This window comes from Heloderma suspectum, chromosome 1 (genome assembly GCF_057233095.1).
Source record: "Heloderma suspectum isolate Gila_16-S chromosome 1, 16-S_ref, whole genome shotgun sequence".
NCBI classification, from domain to species: domain Eukaryota; kingdom Metazoa; phylum Chordata; class Lepidosauria; order Squamata; family Helodermatidae; genus Heloderma; species Heloderma suspectum.
In genome coordinates, this window is record NC_139458.1 from 414,330,486 (window position 1) to 414,354,006 (window position 23,521).

Below are 23,521 nucleotides of genomic sequence, written 5' to 3' on the forward strand. Positions count from 1 at the left end.
TGGCCAACAGTTCCTTCTCCCAGATGGTATAATTCCTCTCAGGCATGTTCAGCTTCCTGGAGTGGTAGGCACAGGGTTGCAACCCGCCACCTGCCCGCCCGATCTGGCTGAAAAAGCACCCGCCCCACCGCAAAGTCAGAGGCATCAGTTTGCACTACAAAATGCTTCCTCGGGTCAGGATGTAACAGAATCGGCTCAGAACTAAAAAGCTTCTTAAGTTCCTCGAAAGCCTGTTGGGCAGATGCTGTCCAATGAAAAGGAGATTTCCTGCCCTTAAGGAGGTCCATGAGAGGAGATGTCAGCCGAGCAAAGCTGGGCAGGAACTTTCTGTAAAAATTTGCAAACCCCAGAAAATGTTGCAAGTCCTTCTTGGTGGATGGAGCCTGCCAGGAGAGGACAGCCTGGACCTTTGCAGGATCCATCCTGATACCGTCAGCTGAGATAATGTAGCCAAGATAGTCCAAAGAGGTTAGGTCAAACGCACATTTCTCCAGCTTGGCATAAAGATGGTGCTCGCGGAGGCGCTGGAGGACGGCAGAGACATGGTGCTGATGGGCATGGTGGTCCTCAGAAAATATAAGTAAATCATTGAGATACACAATGAGGAAAGTGTCCAAGTAGTCCCGGAAGATGGCATTCATAAAACGCGAAAACGTGGGGGGGGGCACAGGTGAGCCCAAACGGCATCACTAGGTATTCATACGCTCTGTACCGAGTGCCGAAACAGGTTTTCCACTCATCCCCCTCCCGGATGCGAATCAGATTGTAGGCACCACGCAGGTCCAACTTTATGAAAATCTTGGCTCGCTCCAGCATCTCCGGTATGAGAGGGAGGGGGTACTTCTTGGGGATCGAGATCGAATTCAACGCTCTGAAATCGTGCACTGGGCATTCTCCCGATTTTTTGGACACAAACATGGTAGGAGCGCAGGCAAGGGAGGAGGAGGGGCAAATGAAGCCACGTCTGAGGTTTGTGTCCAAAACCCCCTGCAGAGTCGAAGTTCTGGCTCCGACATCGAACACAGCCCGCCAGTGTGGGGATGGTCGCCCCAGGAATGAGGTTAATGGCACAGTCAAAAGGGTGGGTGGGGGAGCTGGTCGGCCTCCTTCTTGTCGAAAACATCCCGAAAAGCTGCATACTTCTCTGGGAAGATCACGGTAGCTGAAGAACTGCCAGAAGCAGACAAGGAGGGGGAGGAAAGGGTTAAGGCCTGGGCTGGGACTGGCGCCTTGGTCGGGAGGCAATGCTCCCGGCAGTAGGGAGACGCAAACTCCACTTGCTGAAGCCCCCAAGAAATCTGAGGATTATGCTTAGAGAGCCAGGAAACACCCAGCACGATTGGCTATGGGGGAACCTTGGCCAAGTGAAACTGAATCTGCTCAACGTGGGACTGGGCATGCAGAATGAGTGGAGCTGTAATCCGGGTCACCGCGCCCGAAGAAAGAGGACGCCCACTGATGGTCTCCACTGTCAAGGGGGCAGGAAGAGGCAGGGTAGGAATCTTGTGGAAGAGAGCAAACATTTCATCCATGAAACTGGTTGTAGCCCCAGAGTCCGCTAAAGCTAGGGCCTCCACCCCACCCCACTGGGAGGAGCAGACGTGAACCTGCAATAGAAAATGGGAGGGTGGGGGGGTTGCGGAAGGCACCCACCTGGTGGAGAACCGACTCCCACACTGGAGACCCCCAACAGGCTTGGGGGGCAGCCTAGTCAGGCCTGGGGATGAGGAGGAGGAGGAAGAGGAAGGAGAGGAGGGGGAGGCAGTGGGGCTGTGGGTCTAGCATGGCAGGTTTTGGCGAAATGTTCCAGCTTTCCACACCGAAAGCATCGGCGCTCCACACGCCACCGCTCTAGCTCCTCCGGTGGCAGTGGGGCTCGGGTAGCTCCCAGCTGCATCGGGGTGTCCTCCGGCCCTACCGCAGGGGCCGGGGGTGGGGAAGGGGTCAGGAAATGTGGGGGAATGGGAGGAGGAAAATCTCGGCCCCTGGCGCCCTGCCGGGTCTGCTGGCGCCCCTCCAGCCGACTATCTATCTGGAGGCAGGTCTGGATGAGGTCCTCCAAAGTAGGTGGGCTAAGTGTACATGCCAACTCATCCAAGATCTTGTCGTTCAAACCGTCCAAAAACTGAGCCACCAGCGCGGGATCACTCCACTGAAAATCCTGCATCAGCAAGCGAAAAGTTGTTGCGTAGCTGGAAATTGAGTCCTTGCCCTGCCTGAGGTGGCGAATCTCCTGAGAAAAAATGGGCCATCGCTGTCATGAAACCTTGATAGTCCCCGAGCAGGGGGTCATTAGCGAGAAGACGTCCCGAAGCCCATTTAGCTGCCACGCCTGAAAGTAGATTAATGATGAAGCCCACACGAACCTGTTCTGTCAGGAAATCCTCAGGTCGTAGGCGCATGTACAGCTCCGATTGGGCCAGGAAAATCTGAAAAAGTCCTTTCTCATCAGAAAACTTATCTGGCAGAGCCACCGGGCACTTACGGAAGGGGGAATCGGAGGTGGTGAGGGTTGAACCGCAGCTTGCAGATTCTGTATGGCAGTCGTCAGTTGAGCCACTTGTTCATGAAGAGCCTGGTTCTCTTGCGCAAGAGCTTGCACCACCGAGTCCATGGCAGCCTCCAGAGGCAGTAGGAGCAGAGAAAAAAAAGAGGAACGGGGACCAAGCTGTTAGGAGCGCCCTAGCTGCCTCTTACAGTCTACTCCAATAGCCAACTCAAGACACAGACAAAAGGATTCTTTTCAAGGCTTTAATTCTTTTACAACTTAATGACTCTTTCAGATGTTACTCACCAGCAACTAAGCAAGGAACAGCACTGGGGAAAGATAGCAGAGTAGCCTATGCTCCAGGTTAGGCAGTTGGTCCCTGTTTGAAGGAGAATCACGGGAAGACCCTGAACTTATGGGCTAGGGAGAGATCCTCCCTCTTTCCCTTGGGTCCTCGGGACGCAACCGTTGCTTGTGCGCCAAATGAGCGCTAAGCCTCCTTTCCGCGCCCTCCATCTGTCGTCACTCCCTGTGTCGGCGTCGAGCGTCCAGCAAGCCCCCCTCCAGCGCTCTCCCGCTGCCAGGGTCACTATCTATCCCAGGAATGCCAGCAGGAGGAATCTCTGCCAGCTGCTGTGCCTGTGAGGGATGAGCGGGCTCCTCTCTCACAGATTGCTGTTCCTCCTCAGAATCAGAACTGCTCTGGGGTTCTATCGGCTCAATTTCCACCCTGACATGTTGATGGACAACTTTAAGGCCCAGTCCTTCCTTCTGATGGTTCTTTATCTTTAAACTGAATTTGGACTGGACAGCCTTTCAAAAGACCCTTTCAAAACAGACGACAGTCCTCTGGCAGACCTTCAAACAGGGGACTCTGCTCTGTAAAAGAGGACGCGTGTGGTATCTTAAAGACTTACAAAAGTATTCCGGCATAAGCTTTCATGGACGAGAATCCACTTCGAAATCCATTCCCCACAGACTGCTACTCCTTTTGGTGTTTACCCATAAACATGTTATTTTCCCAACATAAACACGTGAAGTCGCTCCAAAGAGTATTCATAATGAAGACCACAGAAGCGGTCCTTGGGCTGGGCTGGGCTTGATACTATCCACGAGCTGCAGAGTGAAAGACTCGGCTAGTTGGCAAGCAGGGGATGTGTCTTTCTGACTCTCAGCCTAATTTACTGCACAGGGTTGTTGGGAGGATAAAATGGAGAGCACGAGGAGGAAGACTATGTAAGTTGCCTTGGGTTCCTTGCAAGAGGGGTAAAAAAGGGTAGGATATGAATGTTATAATAAATAGAACAATAAATACATAAAAGGAAGGGTCTGGTCTCTTCTAATGCTGTTCTACTGCTCCTAGAAGATCGGTTAAACAAGCCTTTTATTTTCTGACATTCAAATTAGTTATAAGTGAAGGGGGGAGTGATTCAGTAAGGGTCCCTAAACCTGAAAGGATGGGGTGGTGGTGTTGAGGGGTGTGCATACGTGAGAGAGAGAGAGAGAGAGAGAGAGAGAGAGAGAATAAAGAAACAGGATCCACAAGCAAAGATGTATCAGGCATTAGTGGTTCAACCTTGCAAGTAATGATCTAAACAAAGCAGAAGTACAGCAGAAAGCAAGTATTGGTATAAATGCCTTACTGGTACATTAACAGCTTGATCCTTTCTGCTGATCTTACCTGCAGGCAACAGTTAAAAATGGAGAACTGTAAAAAGGCTTTAGCTGCCTTTGGTCTGTGCTGACTGCACTGCATTCCAGGAGAAAAATGAGCATTAATTTAAGTGAAATGCCCCATTATATTCTGGTTAGAACAAGCCTCTAATGTTCTTGTCACAGATCTAGGGGCCCCTGATAAGTAACTACTTCTGTTTTTATCTTGGCACCCCCTGGAGGACTACTAATCCAGATTCAGAAGGTAATTAGTCACCCCAGCTTTAGTGCTGGTACCAATCACACCATAGCATGCTAGCTGCCACCATGGCATGGATTATTTATCCTTTCATTGAGAATCTTGGGGTGTGGGGGGAACCAACCCAAAGTGTATATATTGAGATATTTATGATTTAGTTCCTCAACTTTTAACTTTTGGCTTTTCAGTCCCTCTCACTTTTAATTTCTGAACATCTATGTACACTATTTACTCTACTATCATAGATCAAAACACTAGAGACACAAATCTGGGATAATGAAACCCTGGTGGAATCATGCCAGAGCAGGTCAGGTAGATTGCTTTAAAAAAATATTGCAGCACAGTAGAACATGATGATTTGGTCTATAAAAGGAAGGAGTGAAATACCATAAGTCTAAAATACTCTTCTAAGCTGTTGCAGTAGGACAGTTGTATGGGCACAGAAGTTTCAAGATTAAATTCCCAGAAATAAAACAATTGTTGCCCTTAGAAAGGAAAACCTTTGCCTGACTCCAGCTCAGAAGTATCACTTTAACAGTCCAGGGGGCTGTTTTCATGAGCGATTTAGTGCAAAGTTAGAGCAGTCTGAATTCCTTCGCAACAGATGACAGTGTCACCAATCCGCTGCTTCCCTCTTGAAAAGCCACATTTTCTGAAACTCCTTTTACTCCAACGTTATTTTTACTGAAAGCAGCTCCCTAGTGGTTTTACACAGTGTGCCATCCCCCCTCCCCTGCGTTAAATCCTGGGCATGCCTCTGTGACCTGGCAGTGATGTGGTCAAGGGGGTGGGACGCCCCATTCCCTCCTGTTTCCCCAATGGAAGTAGTTTTTCCCATTGAGAAAATCCCCAGGAGCGCAGTAATGACCCCTCACATTACCGCAATAGTGGCACGCCTTCACCTTAGGTAGCCTGCTTTTCATCTTTAACCTATCCCCCCCTTCTGTGCATGTTTACTCAGAAGTAAGAAATAAGTCTCCCCTTCATGGATCACTGCCTTGTTGTGGCGAAGGGGCTTGCGTAACTCAGTGAAGCCATAAGCTATGCCGTGCAGGGCCACCCAAGACGGACAGGTCATGGCAGAGAGTTCTGACAAAATGTGGTCCACTGGAGAAGGACATGGCAACCCACTCCAGTATTCTTGCCAAGAAAACCCCATGGAACGTATCACAAGGCTAAAAGAGATGACGCCGGAAGATGAGCCCCTCAGGTCGGAAGGTGTCCAATATGCTACTGGGGAAGAGCAGAGGGTATTTCCAAGTAGCGCCAGAAAGAGTGAAGCGGCTGGGCCAAAGCCGAAAGGACACTCAGCTGTGGATGTGTCTGGTGGTGAAAAGAAAATCCGATGCTGTAAAGAACAATATTGTTTAGGAACCTGGAATGTCAGATCAATGAATCAAGGTAAGCTGGAGGTGGTCAAACATGAGATGGCAAGATTGAACATCAGCATCTTGGGAATCAGCGAACTCAAATGGACAGGCATGGGCGAATTTAATTCAGGTGACCATCACATCTACTATTGTGGGCAAGAATCCCTTAGAAGAAATGGAGTAGCACTCATAGTCAACAAAAGGGTGGGAAAAGCAGTACTGGGGTACAATCTTAAAAATGATAGAATGATCTCAGTACGAATCCAAGGCAAACCATTCAACATCACAGTAATTCAAGTCTATGCCCCAACCACTGATACCGAAGAAGCTGAGGTTGATCGGTTCTATGAAGACCTACAACACCTTCTAGAACTAACACCAAAAAAAGATGTCCTCTTCATCATAGGGGATTGGAATGCTAAAGTAGGAAGTCAAGAAATCACCGGGATAACAGGCAGGCATGGCCTTGGTGTACAAAATGAAGCAGGACAAAAGCTAATAGAGTTTTGCCAAGAGAACACGCTGATCATAGCAAACACTCTTTTCCAACAGCACAAGAGGCGACTCTACACATGGACGTCACCAGATGGTCAATATCGAAATCAGATTGATTATGTCCTTTGCAGCCAAAGATGGAGAAGCTCCATACAGTCAGTAAAAACAAGACCTGGAGCTGACTGTGGCTCAGATCATGAGCTGCTTCTTGCAAAATTTCGGCTTAAATTGAAGAACGTCGGGAAAACCACTAAACTGTTCAGGTATGACCTAAATCATATCCCTGATGAATATACAGTGGAGGTGAGGAACAGATTTCAGGGATTAGACCTGATAGACAGACTGCCTGAGGAACTATGGACGGAGGTCCGTAACATTGTTCAGGAGGCAGCAACGAAATCCATCCCAAAGAAAAAGAAATGCAAGAAAGCAAAGTGGCTGTCTGATGAGGCTTTACAAGTAGCTAACGAAAGAAGGGAAGCGAAAAGCAAGGGAGAAAGGGGAAGATATACCCAACTGAACGCAGAGTTCCAGAGAATAGCAAGGAGAGACAAGAAGGCCTTCTTAAATGAACAATGCAAAGAAATCGAGGAAAACAACAGAATGGGAAAGACTAGAGATCTCTTCAAGAAAATTGGAGATCTCAAGGGAACGTTTTGTGCAAAGACGGGCATGATAAAGGACAAAGAAGGCAGGGACCTAACAGAAGCAGATGAGATTAAGAAGAGGTGGAAAGAATACACAGAAGAACTATACAGGAAAGATCTGAATGTCCCTGATAGCCATGATAGTGCGGTCACTGAACTTGAGCCGGACATCCTCGAGAGTGAAGTCAAGTGGGCCTTAGGAAGCATTAGTAACAACAAAGCTAGCGGAGATGACTGTATTCCAGCCGAGCTATTTAAAATCCTAAAAGATGATGCTGTTAAAGTGCTGCATTCAATACGCCAACAAATCTGGAACACTCAACAGTGGCCACAAGACTGGAAAAGGTCAGTTTACATTCCAATTCCAAAGAAGGGCAACGCCAAAGAGTGTTCAAACTACCGCACAATTGCGCTCATTTCACATGCCAGCAAGGTGATGCTCAAAATCCTACAAGCTAGACTTCAGCAGTATGCGAACCGAGAACTACCGGAAGTACAAGCTGGATTTAGAAGAGGCAGAGGAACTAGAGATCAAATCGCCAACATTCGCTGCATCATGGAGAAAGCAAGAGAATTCCAGAAAAACGTCTATTTCTGCTTCATTGACTACGCTAAAGCCTTTGATTGTGTGGATCACAACAAACTGTGGCAAATTCTTAAAGTGATGGGAGTACCAGACCACCTTACCTGTCTCCTGAGAAACCTGTACGAGGGTCAAGAAGCAACAGTAAGAACCAGACATGGAACAACCGATTGGTTCAAAATTGGGAAAGGAGTACGACAAGGCTGCATATTGTCACCCTGCTTATTTAACTTATATGCAGAGTACATCATGAGAAATGCTGGGTTGGATGAATCAGAGGTCGGAATTAAGATTGCTGGGAGAATTATCAACAACCTCCGATATGCAGACGATACCACCCTAATGGCAGAAAGCGAAGAGGATCTCAAGAGCCTCTTGTTGAGGGTGAAAGAGGAGAGTGCAAAAGCTGGTTTGAAACTCAACATTAAAAAAACTAAGATCATGGCATCTGGCCCCATCACTTCCTGGCATATAGAAGGGGAAGAAATGGAAGCAGTGACAGATTTTACTTTCTTGGGCTCCAAGATCACCGCAGACGGTGACTGTAGCCATGACATTAAAAGACGCTTGCTCCTTGGGAGGAAAGCTATGGCCAACCTAGACAGCATAGTAAGAAGCAGAGACATCACCTTGCCGACAAAGGTCCGTCTAATCAAAGCTATGGTTTTCCCAGTAGTAATGTATGGCTGTGAGAGCTGGACTATAAGGAAGGCTGAGCGCCGAAGAATTGATGCTTTCGAACTGTGGTGCTGGAGAAGACTCTTACGAGTCCCCTGGACTGCAAGGAGGTCAAATCAGTCCATCCTAAAGGAAATCAACCCTGAGTGCTCATTGGAAGGACAGATAATGAAGCTGAAGCTCCAATATTTTGGCCACCTAATGCGAAGAGAAAACTCCCTGGAAAAGACCCTGATGCTGGGAAAGACTGAAGGCAAAAGGAGAAGGGGACGGCAGAGGATGAGATGGCTAGATAGCATCACGGATGCAATGAATATGAACTTGAGCACGCTCCGGGAGAGAGCGCAGGACAGGAAGGCCTGGCGTGCTATGGTCCATGGGGTCACGAAGAGTCGGACACGACTGAACGACTGAAAAACAACAACAACAACAAAAAGAAATAAGTCTCACTCCCCTGCAGTGAAAGGGTTAAAGGCTAACTTTAATAACTCACCCTAAAGAGCTCTTTCGCTTCTCCTGCTATAGATGTTGTGCTTCTTTGATGTTCTGTAGTTTCTCTGTTGTTACATAAAGTCAGTAAGGATCTTTCGGTTCGCAATAACTCTATGGCAGAGTGCTGGAATGGGGTGAAATTGAGGTGGGGGGAAGCTCTGAGGGGGAGCCATCAGATGCTGCACTGGAGAATCAGGGATTTTGACTTCTTCAGGGAAATCTGCACACATGGGGAAAATTAGTTGCTCTCCATTCATAATAACGTAGTAGTGGAGCCTGGACAGGGGTGGGAAACAAACTTCTCTCATTGGTTAAGCAACCCCTGCCGGTTTGATGATGTTCAGTTCTACTCCCCTCACCCCATCAAGAAGTATGTTCCTTTCAAGCACTGTGTGACCCCTGAAAACCAGATTTTAAAGGTACAGTACACTCGGCTTATCTTGCTTCATGTGTCCCTGATGGACCAAAGCCAATTCCACAAAAACCCGGGCAATACCCAACGCCCATCTCATGCTGTTGTCATGAAGATCCCCCCCAGGAATCACTCCAGAAATAGTAGGACTGGAGATCTCTATGGACAGTCTGTCAGCCCAGATCTGACTAAATGAAGATGACTCTCCTGTAACTTTAGACCTGTAGAATCAATCATAACTAGTGACAGACTAACCTAGGCATGCAAATGTGTATAGCAATTAACATTGTTTTGCAATCAGTTGCTCTGTGTGCCAGAATGAACACTTCATGTCAATGGGCAGGCAGAAATAGCTTGTCCAGGAAAACCATTTGATGTAAGAGTAGAAATAAGGGTAAAGAATAGGACAATCCCTGCAGTAAAGATAGACCCTAAGGCTAGTGCATTAAAAAAAAAACATTCTTAAAAGAACAAAGAGAATGTCGAAGGAGTACCTTACCAAAAGGAATAAAATACCTAAAATACCAAAAGGAATAAAAAATATCTGGGATGTTTACAGAAGATATTGATTACCAGAAAGAGAACAAACTGGTGTTCATTGAAGATCACAATGTCATTTATTTGAAGCAGAAATTAGGTAGGTGTCACTCTGCCGTCTGATTTGCAGTGCTGTGTTGATTCATAGATAAATACTTAGGGTAACTTACTTATCCCTCATTAACCAATTAGGTGTGGATACAGAAATTTCTCCCATCTATGGTTCCCTCCCCAGACCATGGTCACTTAAAAAAGAAGCAGTACCTCAAACCATTAGTTCCCAAATTATATATTAATGGGATCTACCAAGGCCATTTTGTTGCTGTTGACAACCAAGCTGTTGATTCCAATCATTGATCCAGAACTGAAATTCCTATGCTGCTTTGCCGGAAGTGGGGGGTTGGTTCAACTATTACTAGAAGCCTAAACAGCCGATTTCAAAGCTCCTAAAATCCACAGACCTGATCCACCATTACAGAACGACTTCAGGTCATTTGCAGTGCTGTAGTAGATGCATACTGAGTACGCAGTGGTATGCACGGGTATGCAGTGATAGGTATGTACATGATGGCTCTACTATGTGCTAAATTCAACATCCACTTATCCAACACACTAATCAGGTTGCTCAAATTGGCCAAAAGTCTGGAATATCAATATATTTCAGCACTACTCCAATTACACAAAATGGCATATCTCCGCTTTCTCAAAAGTGAATTAGGTGCGCCATTTTGATCTGAATGGGTTGTTGTGTTAATTTCTTGCCCTTATTTTTATTCTGCCAGTGTCTGTTGGGTGTTATTATCCCGCCCTCTTAACAGCTGGTTGTGACACCTAAATAATCTCCCACAAATTGAGTTAACAAGTTGTTTTTGTTCTGCTGCCTCTGTAATTATTCATGCAAGGAAGCATTTTGTACTGTGGAAATCAAATGCAACTGGGAAATGAGCCCGGACGGGCCTTTTTGGCTTCTGCTGCCCTCCCTTTGTTTTCTTCCCCCCATGGCAAGAAGCTAGAATGGAAAGCAGCAGTCCTCCAAACACCCATTTTCCTCTTTTGCACCACAAACATGCCAGATTGTTTCTGACACTGACTCAGACTCTTATAACCTCCAAGAATACAGCAGAGCGCTCCTGCTGCTACAACCCAGAGGCCATGGCAACTGAAGCTCTCCAGTCCCAGAAGACAAACTGGAGAGGGTTCAGAGGAGGGCAAGGAAGATGATCACGGGACTGGGCATGTTTAGCCTTGAGAAGAGAAGACTGAGGGGAGATATGATACTGCTCTTCAAGTACTTGAAAGGTTCTGAGAGAGAGGAAGGCCAGGATCGCTTCTCGATCATCCCAGAGGGCAGGACACAGAATAATGGGCTCAAGTGACAGGAAGCCAGATTCCGGCTGAACATCAGGAAAAACTTCCTGACTTTTAGAGCAATACGACTGTGGAACCAATTACCTAGGGCGGTGTTGGGCTCTCCCACGCTGGAGGCATTCAAGACGAGGCTGGACAGCCATCTGTCAGGGATGCCCTGACTTGGATTCCTGCACTGAGCAGGGGGTTGGACTCGATGGTCTTGTAGGCCCCTTCCAACCCTACTATTCTATGATTCTATCATTCTAAGTAGGATGGCTCAATTTCAAATTCGATCAGGCTCAATTCCGCCAATGGTCCATTCACCCTCTTCCATCTTCCAGCCTTACCCAGGCCAGAGCTGTTTGAGGAGCTAGGAAGACACTGCAAGTTGGCATTGCAGAGGCAGGAAGGCACTTGGTTAGCTAGCTTTCTCTTCCTGCAAAGCTTAAGTGGGCTTTGGGATTCAGTTTGTGTTGGAAGCTGCCCACCACGTGCCTGCCTCTCCCAGCTCCACAAACAGTTCTGGTCTGGGTAATGTGACCTCTCAGAAGAGTGACATAACCGGGCTCTGTGCAGCACCCTAGGATGGCTTCACACCCATTGAGAAGAAGTGGGGTGGTTTGGGGTCCTCCTAAGAAGCCCTGGGATGACCTGGTTCTGACATGATGCTGAACCAGAGCTCCAGGGCATGGTCTGAAGGCATATGATGCATCCCCTTGCTGAAGCGAAGCAGGTCTGGGTTTGGTCAGTGCCTAGATAAGGAGACCTCCTGGGAAGCTCACGTATGTTGCCTTGAGTTCCATGATGAAAGAAAGGTGCATTATATAAGTATATCTTGCAGCACTACAACAGCACTGCAGGAGAGAGACTGAAGACCGGGGAGCTAATTGTCACTGTTAAGGCCGCCGCTTACCATTCTGCTCTCTCCATCTCCATCACCAACCCAGTTCTCCAAATATTCCATTCACGCATTCCTCATCCTGATTTTATAAAATGAAATAACTGGGAAATGAGGTGTACATATTTGTCTTATTTTCATAATACTCTTCCTTGCACAATTCTCAGGGAGACACTGAGACACACCAGACAAGCCTTCCCCAATCTGGTTCACCAGACCATTTTACCCACACACCATCTAGCCATCATTACATTACAAGTCACAACTGTAACTTTAAGCCAGTATTAGGGGACTACTGTCGCAGAGATATCCCCATTAGCATTCATAAAGCATGCCCATCTCTCTGTGTCGGACAGTCCTAGTCTGCCATGGGTTTGAATACGAAGGGCCCCCCACAGACACAACACATTCTCCTGAAGTTGCAAAGGCCATTATCCATTCTGGGTCTTTGTGTCCCAGATACCAAAGTCTTCCAAAATGTGCCCCTCTGGGGACATGTTTTCTATTTTCTGAACATGCTTTTGTATGTTTTCAAAGAAATCCCTCCAGTAATTTGAGGTGCGCACACACGCGCGCACACACACACACAGGTGGTGGAGGAAATATGCTCTTGTTTACTGCATTAAAACAAGAAGACCGTTGCAATCCAGGATGTAAAAATGATGCAAGTAATTCTAATAAGATTCATACAGTTTGTAAGTACTGAAAAATTAGACTTGAACTCTGAAGAAGTAGCACAGTTGCACAAGATACATTAATTTTTAAGTGAATGAGAATCTGAGCCATCGAAGGCTGCATTCATGCTGGCATTTTTCCATCTGTTCTAACAATGGCATTTGCTTCCATGGGCATCTGAGCTACAACAGCATTCAGAGTTTACAATGGGGAAAAAATACTAAGTGCAAGGGAGGAAAAGCACAGTTACTACAGCCGCTTCAGCCGTTAGCTAAATTGTTTTGAAGCAAAAGAACTGCATTTCATGTGGCAGATAAATTGCCTCCTTAGACTGCCTTCTTACATTTCAACTCAACTTGTCTGCATGCTTAAAAAGTTAAAATGCTATATTTCCACACTGAGCATTACTGGTATTCAGATCCTACTTTTCATCTGGCCCTGTTTTTGGCATGAACCAAGCCTTGCTACGTTTGACTCTTGCCTTGCTAGAAAACATGCAGGATAAGCCGAAAAATCACACACACTACGAGGGCCACCCCCAGAGCACACATAACTCCTCCAAGCATTTTCCTGCCCTGCTACGGAGTCTCTGCAGAGTGTGGATCCAATTGATCAGCCTTCCCCAATCTGATGCCCTCCAGTCTAACGCATTTTCTTACTGCAGCTGGAATTGCTGTGTAATAGCTTTCTGTTAGTGCTGAAAACTCTGGGTTCAAAGTGTGTTGTGGCTCAGAACCCACCTCAGTCTTCTACTCAGTCCTTTGGGCAGGTTACTTGCCTTTTGCCACCTTTCCCATGGCAGCCATTTTGTGTTGGTGCTCCGGACAGTTTCTCAAATGGCCAAATGTGCCTATGGCCCAAAAAGGTTGCCTACCCCTGGATAATGTTTTGGCTAGCTCAGGTAGGCCTCCAATTAAGGGGTGGAGATACGGGGCATCAACCCAGAGGGTGTCCAGATCCTGCAGGTCAGTCCTTAATGGGCCGACATATTTATTAAGGGGCTTCAAAGGTTGGTTAGGGAGTATTTCAGCATGTATGGTTTCTTCCGCCACTGTCACCCCCACTGAATACCATTCCAAACCCCCTGCTTGTTGTTCATGACTTTGTACTGCTGATCCAAGTGTTGGTGCAAATCCAATTCCTTTTACTCCCCAGGATCAAGTGAAGCTTATCACCACAATGTCTTGGAAAATAAATCATGTGTAGTCTGGCAATCTGATGAAACTGGCTCTTTACCCATTAGGTTCTATCGTTTATTTTGCTCTTCATTCCCCACCCTCCCCAGCTCCTTTCCTCACTTCTCACGATGAACTAGCTTTTTCTTGCGGTACATGCAACCCAAGCCAGAAAAAGCACATTCTTTATTGTTAAAAAGGCAATCCTTTCTATCATTACACGCTGCTAATTTTCCAGCGGAACACCACCTTGGCTACAATCCAACACTGAGTCCAAGTGAAGACAGATGCGCTATTTTTAGACTAAATTGGAAATCTCCCACTGCATTCGGTCCACACATACCTTTCCTCTCCAGGGTTAAGATCTGGTGGGGCAGGGACAGGATGGTACTGCAAACTCATAACAGAAGCTGGCTGTGCATGGAGCCAACTTTCTGGTTTTCATGGTTTCAGAGAGACCCCACCCCTCCATCTCGGGGAGAGCAATCCTATGTCCCCTAGACAGTGTCAGGGGGGACAAAGGTCATTTTGGCTTCTTGGCTCTGAGCGTAGAGACAGGATTCCAGGCTTGGAGCCAGGAAACCACACTCCTCGCCGCCGCCTCCCGCGCCTCCTTGCAGCCAATGTGGAGAAAACCATGCTGGCTGCTGCTACTACCTTGCAAATGTGAGCTCGCAGGGGCTGAAAGGGGCCATTCCTGGGGGAGGAGAGGGGACTGGGGTGGCAGCTATATAACAAATCGTATGGCCACCCCAGCCTCCTTCCCCACCCCTCTCAAAGCCGCTGACAGATGGGCGAAAATGCCCATCTAGCTTAAATGTAGAGCGGGAGGCGCAAGGCACCACCTGCTGTGGATAGGATACTGATAAGTCTCCGAGTCTGAAGACTTACAAGTACCCAGAGCAGATTACATAGGACTGTGCCCTAAGTCATTTTGCAGTTTTAAAATAATGGACTGCTTTGAACATCATGATAAACTACGGCTTATCATGATGGGAACAAACTGCCACAAGTCTTGTGCTCACACTTTCCCGCACACCCTTCTCCTCCTCCTCCAGTGCAGCTATGAAGTGTTAAAAACTTTGCTTACCTTTTTTTAAATTAACCACAGTTTGTAATTTCATCCAAACCTGACAAACTGTGGTTAATCTTAACCATGATTTCTTTAAAACAAGCCAACTTCAAAGCAAGAGTTATGAAGTTGGCTTGTTGCAAACAAACCATAATTACAGTTAACCACAGTTTAGGGTTCAGATACAATGCTAAACTGTGGTTAATCAAAAAACGGAGCTTCGAAAGCTCCTTGCACCCACACTAAAGGAGTGGGGATGGGGAGATTGCACAAGCATGAGGGTTGCTCCAGCTCACTTCTGTCACAAAAAAAACATAGTTTATCATGGTGTCCAACCTGGCCCCAAATGCTCTCTTCTTAACAATTACTGAAAAGGTGATAAAACAAATGGATAAAAACAAGTGCAGTGCTTTTAAAAATTAAAGAAGACAAACAGCTCACCTGAAAGGGGGGGAGGGGGATTTACTGGAATGTATGTCTGCCATTCAAGTTGCAGGAAAAGGAAGAAGCTAGATGCACACTATAAGTGAGGGGCTTGCTGAGAGATCTTGTTTTATAATGTGTCTGTTTTCATGTGTAAATCCACTAATATCAACAGGCTTAAATATTTCTAACACATGTTCTGATTATGTCCAGGCTTGATTACTGTAATACATTTTATGTGGGTCTACCCTTGAAGATGGTCTGGAAACAATAACTGGTGCAGAATGCAGCAGCTATAAAACTTGTAGGAGATACACATTTGGATTATGTTACACCTCTTCTGTACCAGTTCCATTGGCTGTTTATCCATTTCTGGGTCCAATGCAAGGTGCTGGTATTAGCCTTTAAAGCCCTAAATTGTTTGGTACCAGGTTATCTGAAGGACCGCCTGAAACCATACAAACCTGCCTGAGCTTTAAGATCAGCATCTGAGGCCCTACCCTCTAGTCCACCAGCAAAAGCTGTGAAATTGGTAAGTACCAGGGACAGGGCCTTTTCTGTGGTAGCCCTACACCTTTGGGATGCTCTGCCCCAGGAAGTGCGTATGTTCCCTTCTTTGCTGGGTTTTAAAGACTTATTTACTCCAGTATGCATTCAGTTAATTTTAGTGTGCTGTGCTTTTAACTACGGTTTAATCTTCTGCTAGAATCTTATTTGTTATTTTAATTATTTATGTAGTGAATACTTATTGTTTTTATGGTTTATTTATTTTGTATTTTAACATATGCTGTAATCTGCTTTGTGAGGGTTTTACTCTGCAACACCAGCTATAAATCCACTTAATAATAAATAAATAATTTGTGCATTGCACTGCAGGCACAGCATTAATGTTTTACGCATTTAAACATAACAAGTTGTCTGTGAGCTGCTTTACTCCAGAAACTGCAGGCACTGGATAGTATCTAATGTAAAACCTACATAAAGGAGATCCATTGAAATGAACAAGCCTTAAGTTAGTCACAATGAACTTAAGTCCCATTCATTTCAATGGGGCTACTCTACATAGGTCTAACAGTGGATACTATTTCCCCACACATTTACATCTTAAAATTACTTTGCGTCCCATTTTATGCAACTCCCCCCACCTTTCCCAATTCTCAGTGAGTAATATCCCATGTTAGCCCAATGTAGAGTGGACCCACTGAAATGAATGGGACTTATGTTTGTTGTGACTAACTTAAGTTTCATTCATTTCAATGGGTCTACTCTACATAGGGCTAACATTGGATATCACCTAGTATCTTCCTATTCTGCAATTTTTACCATATACACCAGGGGCAGAATGTAGACTGGGATCTGCTGGTAGATCTCTGGGTGATTTGCAATATTTATTTATTTCATTTCTATACCACCCAATAGCCAAAGCTCTTTGGGCGGTTCATTTCAGCAATATAATTTGGGGAGGGAGAGATGACAATAGGTCACAAAGGCTTTCTGACTCTCAATTCTTTACGGACAGCAACAACAACAAATCCCCAGCCCAACACTCTAACTTGGGCTGCTGAGATGGGAGAAAGCTGGGGTGGGGAAAACCAGCAGTGGATTTCTGCGTGACAGGACTATGAGCTCAGTTCTGGTACAAATTCATGGGCTGAGCATGTGCTTCAAGCAAAGGTGGGCAACCTGTGCCCCTCCAGATGTTTGTGTCTAAAACTCCCATCATCCCTCACCATTGGCTGATGGAAGTTGCAGGCCAGAAGATCTGGAGGACTACAAGTTCCCCTCCTCTGGCTTCGAGGTAACTGTTCCTAAATTCTAAGAGTAGGTGTCCCGTCCCCATCCCCCCACTCCACCACTCCTGAGCCACTATTTTGTGCTTGGCTCAGGTTGGTAGCCCTTGGCGTTCTAGTATATTGGATAGATCCTGTAGAGTTCCAACTGGTTCTAACTGAAACCCCACTCCTTATTACTCCAAACTGTCTTCATTTCAGCAATATAATTTGGGGAGGGAGAGATGTGATCTTGCTGCTATTGTTAAACCACTGGGAGCCAAGAGATCCCCACTGATCTACTCCAGATCCCCCAGAGATCTACGGGTAGATCCAGCTCTACCTTCTGCTCACCCCTGGTGCAGACCTCCCCTGATGTGCAGGCAAAGACTAGGCCCCGAAGCAACTTTGAAAAACACCAGCTTCAATGACTAATCCTGGATTTAAATCCTAATGACTGCAGCATACAGAATGCCTGTACGGAGGAAAGCAAAGCTCTCCAGCTCTTCACCCCAGCCTGCTCTCAGCGTCAGCAGCTTTACAAACAGCTGACAAGAGCACAGGAAGGGCATGACCAGTGAGCTGAGGGGCGAGACCTTGATAGCGAGCAAAGGAATGTAGGCGCCCCTCTCACTCTGCTACAGTTACAAAAGAAGGAGAAGGAAGATCGGAGGATCATAAGCACACCTTGGCTACAGAAGGGAGGAGAAGGAAGCAGATTTGCCACCCAGGAGGCGGAGATCATGACCTGTCACTTTCCCCTTTCAGTACAACAATCCTTTTCTCACCTCCTCGAATAAGAAGGGGCAGAGAAAGGATGCACTGGAAAATATATTCCAAACAAACCTCAAGTTCCCTTAAAAATTTGGTCATGGACAGCATTTGTTCTGAGATGAAAAAATGTAGTCAGGAGAAGGCATAAGACATTTTCTAACAAGTGCGCTGGAAAGGAAGAGGCTGTAGCTCGTTGGCAGTGTACCTGCCTTGCATGCACCATGTCCCAGGTTCAAACCCTGGCATCTCCAGTTAAAAAAAGATCAGGTAGGAAAAGGATTGGGTAGCAGGCATTGGAAAAACCAACTGGCGCTGGCTGCCAATTGTGTCCTGGGCTCAATTCAAAGTGTTGGTTTTAACACTTAAGGATGCAGTCTTATGTATGTTTACACAGAAAAAAGTCCTGCAATTCTGAGCATTGTATGGATGCTGGGAGTTGTAGGATTTTTTTCTGTCTAAACATGCATAGGATTGCATCCTAAAGCTCTAAATGGCTTATGGTCTAGGTATTTGAGGGACTACCTATCTCGATATGAACGTGCTCAGTTACTAAGATAAGCAGGAGAGGCCCTTTTGAGGCCACCCTTGCTCACAGTGGCCCACTTGTCGGGCACGAGAGAACAGGCTTTCTCCTGTGTTGCTCCCAGATGCTGGAACACACTTTGGCTGGAGTTATGACTGCTCCCCATTCTCTCTGCGTTCAGGAAGGGGATCAAGGCACAACTTTTTAATTCGGCTTTCTAAATTGTTGTTACAGTTTTTAAGGTTTTACTACATTTTTATTTGTTTGTGATTTTTGTTTGTGTTTTAATTTTGTAAACTGCCTTGATGGGTTTTCCGGAAAGGCAGTAGAGAAATGTTTAAAATAAAATAAAATAAGACCATTCTCTGTCTGAGAAACTGGAGCTGATGCCCGTCAGAGTAGCCAATAGTCACCTAGATGAACAAACTGTTTGGCCTGGTATAAGGCAAGCTTCATAAAAGCTCTTCCATGCGGTTCACACCAAAGTACTACTGGTATTACCATCTATTACCTGTCCAAGAACCATCCTCAGAGAGATCCAGATTTCCCCCTCCCCCACACCTGCCTGCACCCACCTGCATAGCCTTCTATGCAACATCTGGGGGACACAGGATATTTCGGTTTCCTGGCTCTAAGCTTTGAGACTGGAAACTGTGCTCCCCATCTCCTCGCCTCGCAGCCAATGAGGAGAGAACCACGCTGGTTGCTGCTATTACCTCGCAAATGCAAGCTCACAGAGGGTGAAAGGGGGTGTTCCTAAGGGCGGGGAGGGGAAGAGACTGGGGACGTGGAGATGCGAAGTATCCCCAGCTTCCTTCCCTCCCCCTCTCCAAAGCCTCTGCTACATGGGTAAAATCACCTGTCTTGCTAAAACAGAGAGCGGAAGGCACCTTGATACTCATCAGCCTCCAAGTTCAGAGGCTTATGAGAACCCAGAGTGGATCAGATTGGATTGTGCCCTGAGGGTGCAATCCATGTTTAGATCGAAAAAGTCCTACAATTCATTCCCAGCCAGCCATGCTGGGAGTTGTAGGACTTTTTTTCTGTCTAAACATGCATAGGATTGTGCCCTAAAACACACACACCTTTTCCCATCCCCATCGTGTGCAAGTATTCAAAGGCTACTAAACAGCTGCTGTATTCTAGCATGGAGGTAGCTGCCATTTCAGTGGCGCATAGGCTGTATTCATACATCCTTGTAATGTGTATCATATTTTTCTTTCCTCCTAGAAGGTTATGAGACTCAAAGGACAAGGACAGCACATTAAAAAAACCCAGATAGATGGTATCCAAGAAAACTGGCGAGTGCAGGAGCTCTGGATGCCCCTTACAGCCTTTCTGAAGTTCAAAATACAAGGCTTCTCACATAATAGGCAAATATGTCATTAAAGCAGAAGTTTGTCTAATTTATGAGATGGTCTCTAGGTCTAATATTTCAGGCCAAATGGAAAGAGGGAGATTTGTGCCCTGCAGGTGGCTATCCAGGAGTGAGGAGGCTGCGGCTGCAGCACGGTCTTAACAAGAACTCACTTTTTAAATTTATTTATTAACACTTATATCCCACCTTTCTTCCAATGTGGAACTCAAGGGAGCTCCATGTGGTTCCCAGGTGGTTTCCCCTCCAAGCACTGACCAGACCCAGACCTGCTTAACTTCAGCAAGGTGGGCTGCCTCATGCCTTTTCTCGTGCGTGTGTGCATGCGTATAGGGGGGCAGAGAGAGAGAAATAGCATAACAATACAACCAAGTCTATGATCTCATAAGGGAAAGACCATTGTGCACAGAGGAAGAAAATGTCCCCCCGCTCCTGGGCCCTTCCTGCATGATTACGCCATCCTACACCAAACCCAGCAACCAACAGGGCCCAGCTCCTTTATCATCCACATCACGCCACACTTGCTACTTCCTAAGAGGCAAGAGGCAACCCAGAGACAACGAGGGCGGTGCTCTTCCGCCAGCTTAAAATTAATCCTGGAACCAAGCCGGCGACTACCGGCCTCCGTGGGCCTCTGAGCTGAGCACTAGCTTTGTGGCAGCACCATTGAAAAACAAAACTGCAAAGAGAGGGAGGAGGCAGGAGCAACCCACCAAAGCCCAGCGGACCCCACTTGGCTGCAGCCCACCCTGGCCTCTCCGAAGACCCTTGAGGCCACAGGACTGGCAGCTTACCTGGATCTTCACAGCGATGAGCACCGAGCTGAGCTCCTTGTCCAGTTCCCTCAGCACGGTCAGCTTTTTCAGGCGGAGACTGCACAGCCTGTAAGAGAGAGAGAATGGGACACATTCAGGCACCACCATCCCAGGGCCCCTGCCGCATGGTACTAGGCGCTCCGGAGACAGCCTGGAGGGTCGGGAGGCCACCGCTGCGCCTGGGTTGCTAGCTCGGCTGAGGAACAGCAGGATTCATGTGCCACAGAGAAAGTGGATCAGACAAAGAGGAGAGGAGGAAAATTAACAGAGCTAAAGCAGGATTAAGGGGATTACACTGCAACAGGAAGTTGCAGGCCATGTGGAGCAGAGCTCCCTGCCCAAAGGGAGCCACTGCCAGCTCTGTGCACAGACATCTCAGCTGCTGGAGCCATTCGTTTTTGTAGAAGGCTGCAGTTCAAACCACCCCTACCTTCAGGGTAACATAACAAAAAGGAATATTCTGCTTGCTTATTTACACATTGCATTTTATCACGTGACACAACAAATACAGTATAACTGCTCCATGTGGCAGGTAACACCAGAGGAACACGAGCTCTGTGGTAGCTCGTTGCCCATGGCAGCGATCGCGTCTATGAACTTGGGTTCAAATCTAAACTCAACCGAGTCCCATGCTACTTGCTAGACCATAGCATGTCCCATTCCCTGTTTGGTCACCCAAACAGCCTTTCCTGAACCAGTTTCACACGCATCTAATGCAGACTTGCATTTAAACAACTAGCCTGGTCTCCACAGGTGACCAGAACTTCCATGCAGGCAAGTGAGTGGGCTGGTAGAGAAGGGACGGGTCTCTCCATTCCTCCACCAGTCTGCCTGGTTTCCATGCTGCTTGCAGAGATTATCAGAATACTTCTTTTTTTACTAGCTGCTAAGAGGCTAGCATCCTGCATTTCCATGCCGGCTGTGGAAGAGGGCGCCTCTCCTCTGCAGCCAACATGGAAATGCAGGCTATTACCCTTTTAGCAGGCTAGTAAAAAATGACTGGCTGGTAACTTATGTGGGCTTATTTACAAGGCTATCCTAATGGCCCAGTTCTCTCCCAATCCACCCGTGGCAGGGAAGGTGGGGCAGGACACCAGGCCCTCTAGTGGTTCCATGATACTGAGATGGAACAAAGAGCTGGATCTGGGGGAACAGGACTATAAAGGAGTTCAAGTAGCACTATGCTACAGTAGCATTAAATATCTCAATGCAAAAAAAAAAAAAAAGTGGCTGGAAGAAACCAGATTCTCCCACCATACCACTAGCCTCATTTCTCCAAGCTCTTTTTTTGGCATCAGCACAGAGACAGGAGTAGTAGTCTAGCTGCCAGATGTAGCTGTGCAATAACTGTGCAGGTGAGTCCTAAGACTAACTGGCATGAGGCAATGCAATGCACCCTGAAGCTTCAGCTGGAGCTTTGTGCGAATTCTGACACTGCACTGCAACGAGACAGAAATAAGCATATGGCACATAATTCAGCATATTGAGAACCTCAGCTTTCATTTTTATTTGCAATGTTTCTGACTCTTAAAACTGCAGTCTTCCTGAATTTCCAAAAAGTTACGAGAATACAAGAACAAACCCAAACAAAATGCACCGCTTATTATAACAATTCTTTACCAGGAATAAGAATGCTCCAAGAGTCCATTAGCAGCAATATCTTGACAACCAAATTCTGGACCATTCCCCCTCCCCCGCAAAAGCCGTATACCCAAATGCCATTTTACTTGGAAAGAACCTGTAGAAATTCTGGACTGTTTCAAATTAATATCTTTGCGGGGGAGGGTTTCTCAAAAAAAAAAAAAAAAAAGCCACAAAATCACATCTTAATTAATCACGTTTTAACATCTGGCACTTTGGAGTATTTCCAAAATGTCAAACATATTTTCCACCATTCTATAAAAGAGTCCTGCTGAAAGACGAGTTAATTTTTTCCTCTTCCCTCCCCATCCCTTTTTCCTTGTGTGTTGCCCCTTTTTAAAAGGTAAGCCTGAGGGCAGAGATTGTCTTGTTTCACTGACTGAAGTAGATAGATAAGATAAAATTTTGGCAGTGGCTGTTAGATACTGAACATCTAGAGTATGGGGTGCTTCCAGATGGAAGACTCCTAATGCTACCAGTCAAAAGGCATGACAGGGTTTTTTCTGGTAAAGAAAAAGGCAGAAGAAGAGGTGAGAAAACATGGGCGGGTTACAGATGGAAGATGACGACATCTGGATGGCCTGTAAAATTCCAAGAAAGAGACAATGCAACCGCACAATTAAAGCCTCGTTTGGAAGCACCCGTCTCCCCTTTTTAAAATTTAAACTGTATGTTTGAAGTTTTCCTAATAGCAAGTTCTCAGGGGAGTGCAAAAGCTGATAACGCATCAAGACAGGTTTGTTAGTACGCAAGTCTCACAGTCCAGAGGGACACATGAGCAAGATTTCCAGTCTATGAACGATGTACAGTGTTTTGTTTTCCCCTCTCTAGGGACCAACAGAAGCAGAATAATGCAAACAAAGTAGAACTGCAAATATATGCAATATGCAACATCTATACAGGTCACAAAATTCAGCTCTTGGCGTAGAATCTGGGTCACCTTGCCACACTATTTCCAGATGCCACGGCAGATATTAACCATCTCCCCATGCTGATGTTTGGGAGTTCTACCACATTTCCATCCCCCAAAAGAGGTTGGCAGAGGGGTGGAAGAGGATGGTGCATTAACCGAGAGAGCCACAAAAAGCCTTCCAGCTCCACTGAGAGCTCATTAAGTGTTTAAGAGCATAAACCATTGTGAGCATGCCTGCACTCCCGTTGAGCAGATTTTCGGGTGGACACACAGCTTGTGGGTTGCATGCAGCTCCATATCCTTCTTGGCCTTGGAGCACACACCCAGGGGCTGTTCCCAGCTCTCAGCACATGTATGGATTGAGGTGTTAAGCCTCAATCCATATGTCAGGTTCAAGAGGGCTTCTGCCACTGTTGTAAATCACAGAGGGGGCTTGATTACTGCTCAACCGCACCAGACTGAGCTCCCCATAACAGGATTGCCTCTACCCTGCTGCCCTCAAGA

General features: G+C 46.5%; 1 protein-coding gene across 3 annotated transcripts in view; it reads right to left on the reverse strand.

Annotated features, from left to right (window-relative positions):
- Positions 1-23,521, reverse strand: part of LOC146360180 (phosphofurin acidic cluster sorting protein 2-like) — a 215,882-nt gene that overhangs the window by 64,228 nt on the left and 128,133 nt on the right. For all 3 annotated transcript variants that reach the window (XM_084829040.1, XM_084829039.1, XM_084829041.1), the window contains exon 2: positions 20,443-20,530. In XM_084829040.1, coding sequence (XP_084685166.1) covers positions 20,443-20,530 — 88 coding nt within the window. The remainder of the gene's footprint in view (positions 1-20,442; positions 20,531-23,521) is intronic.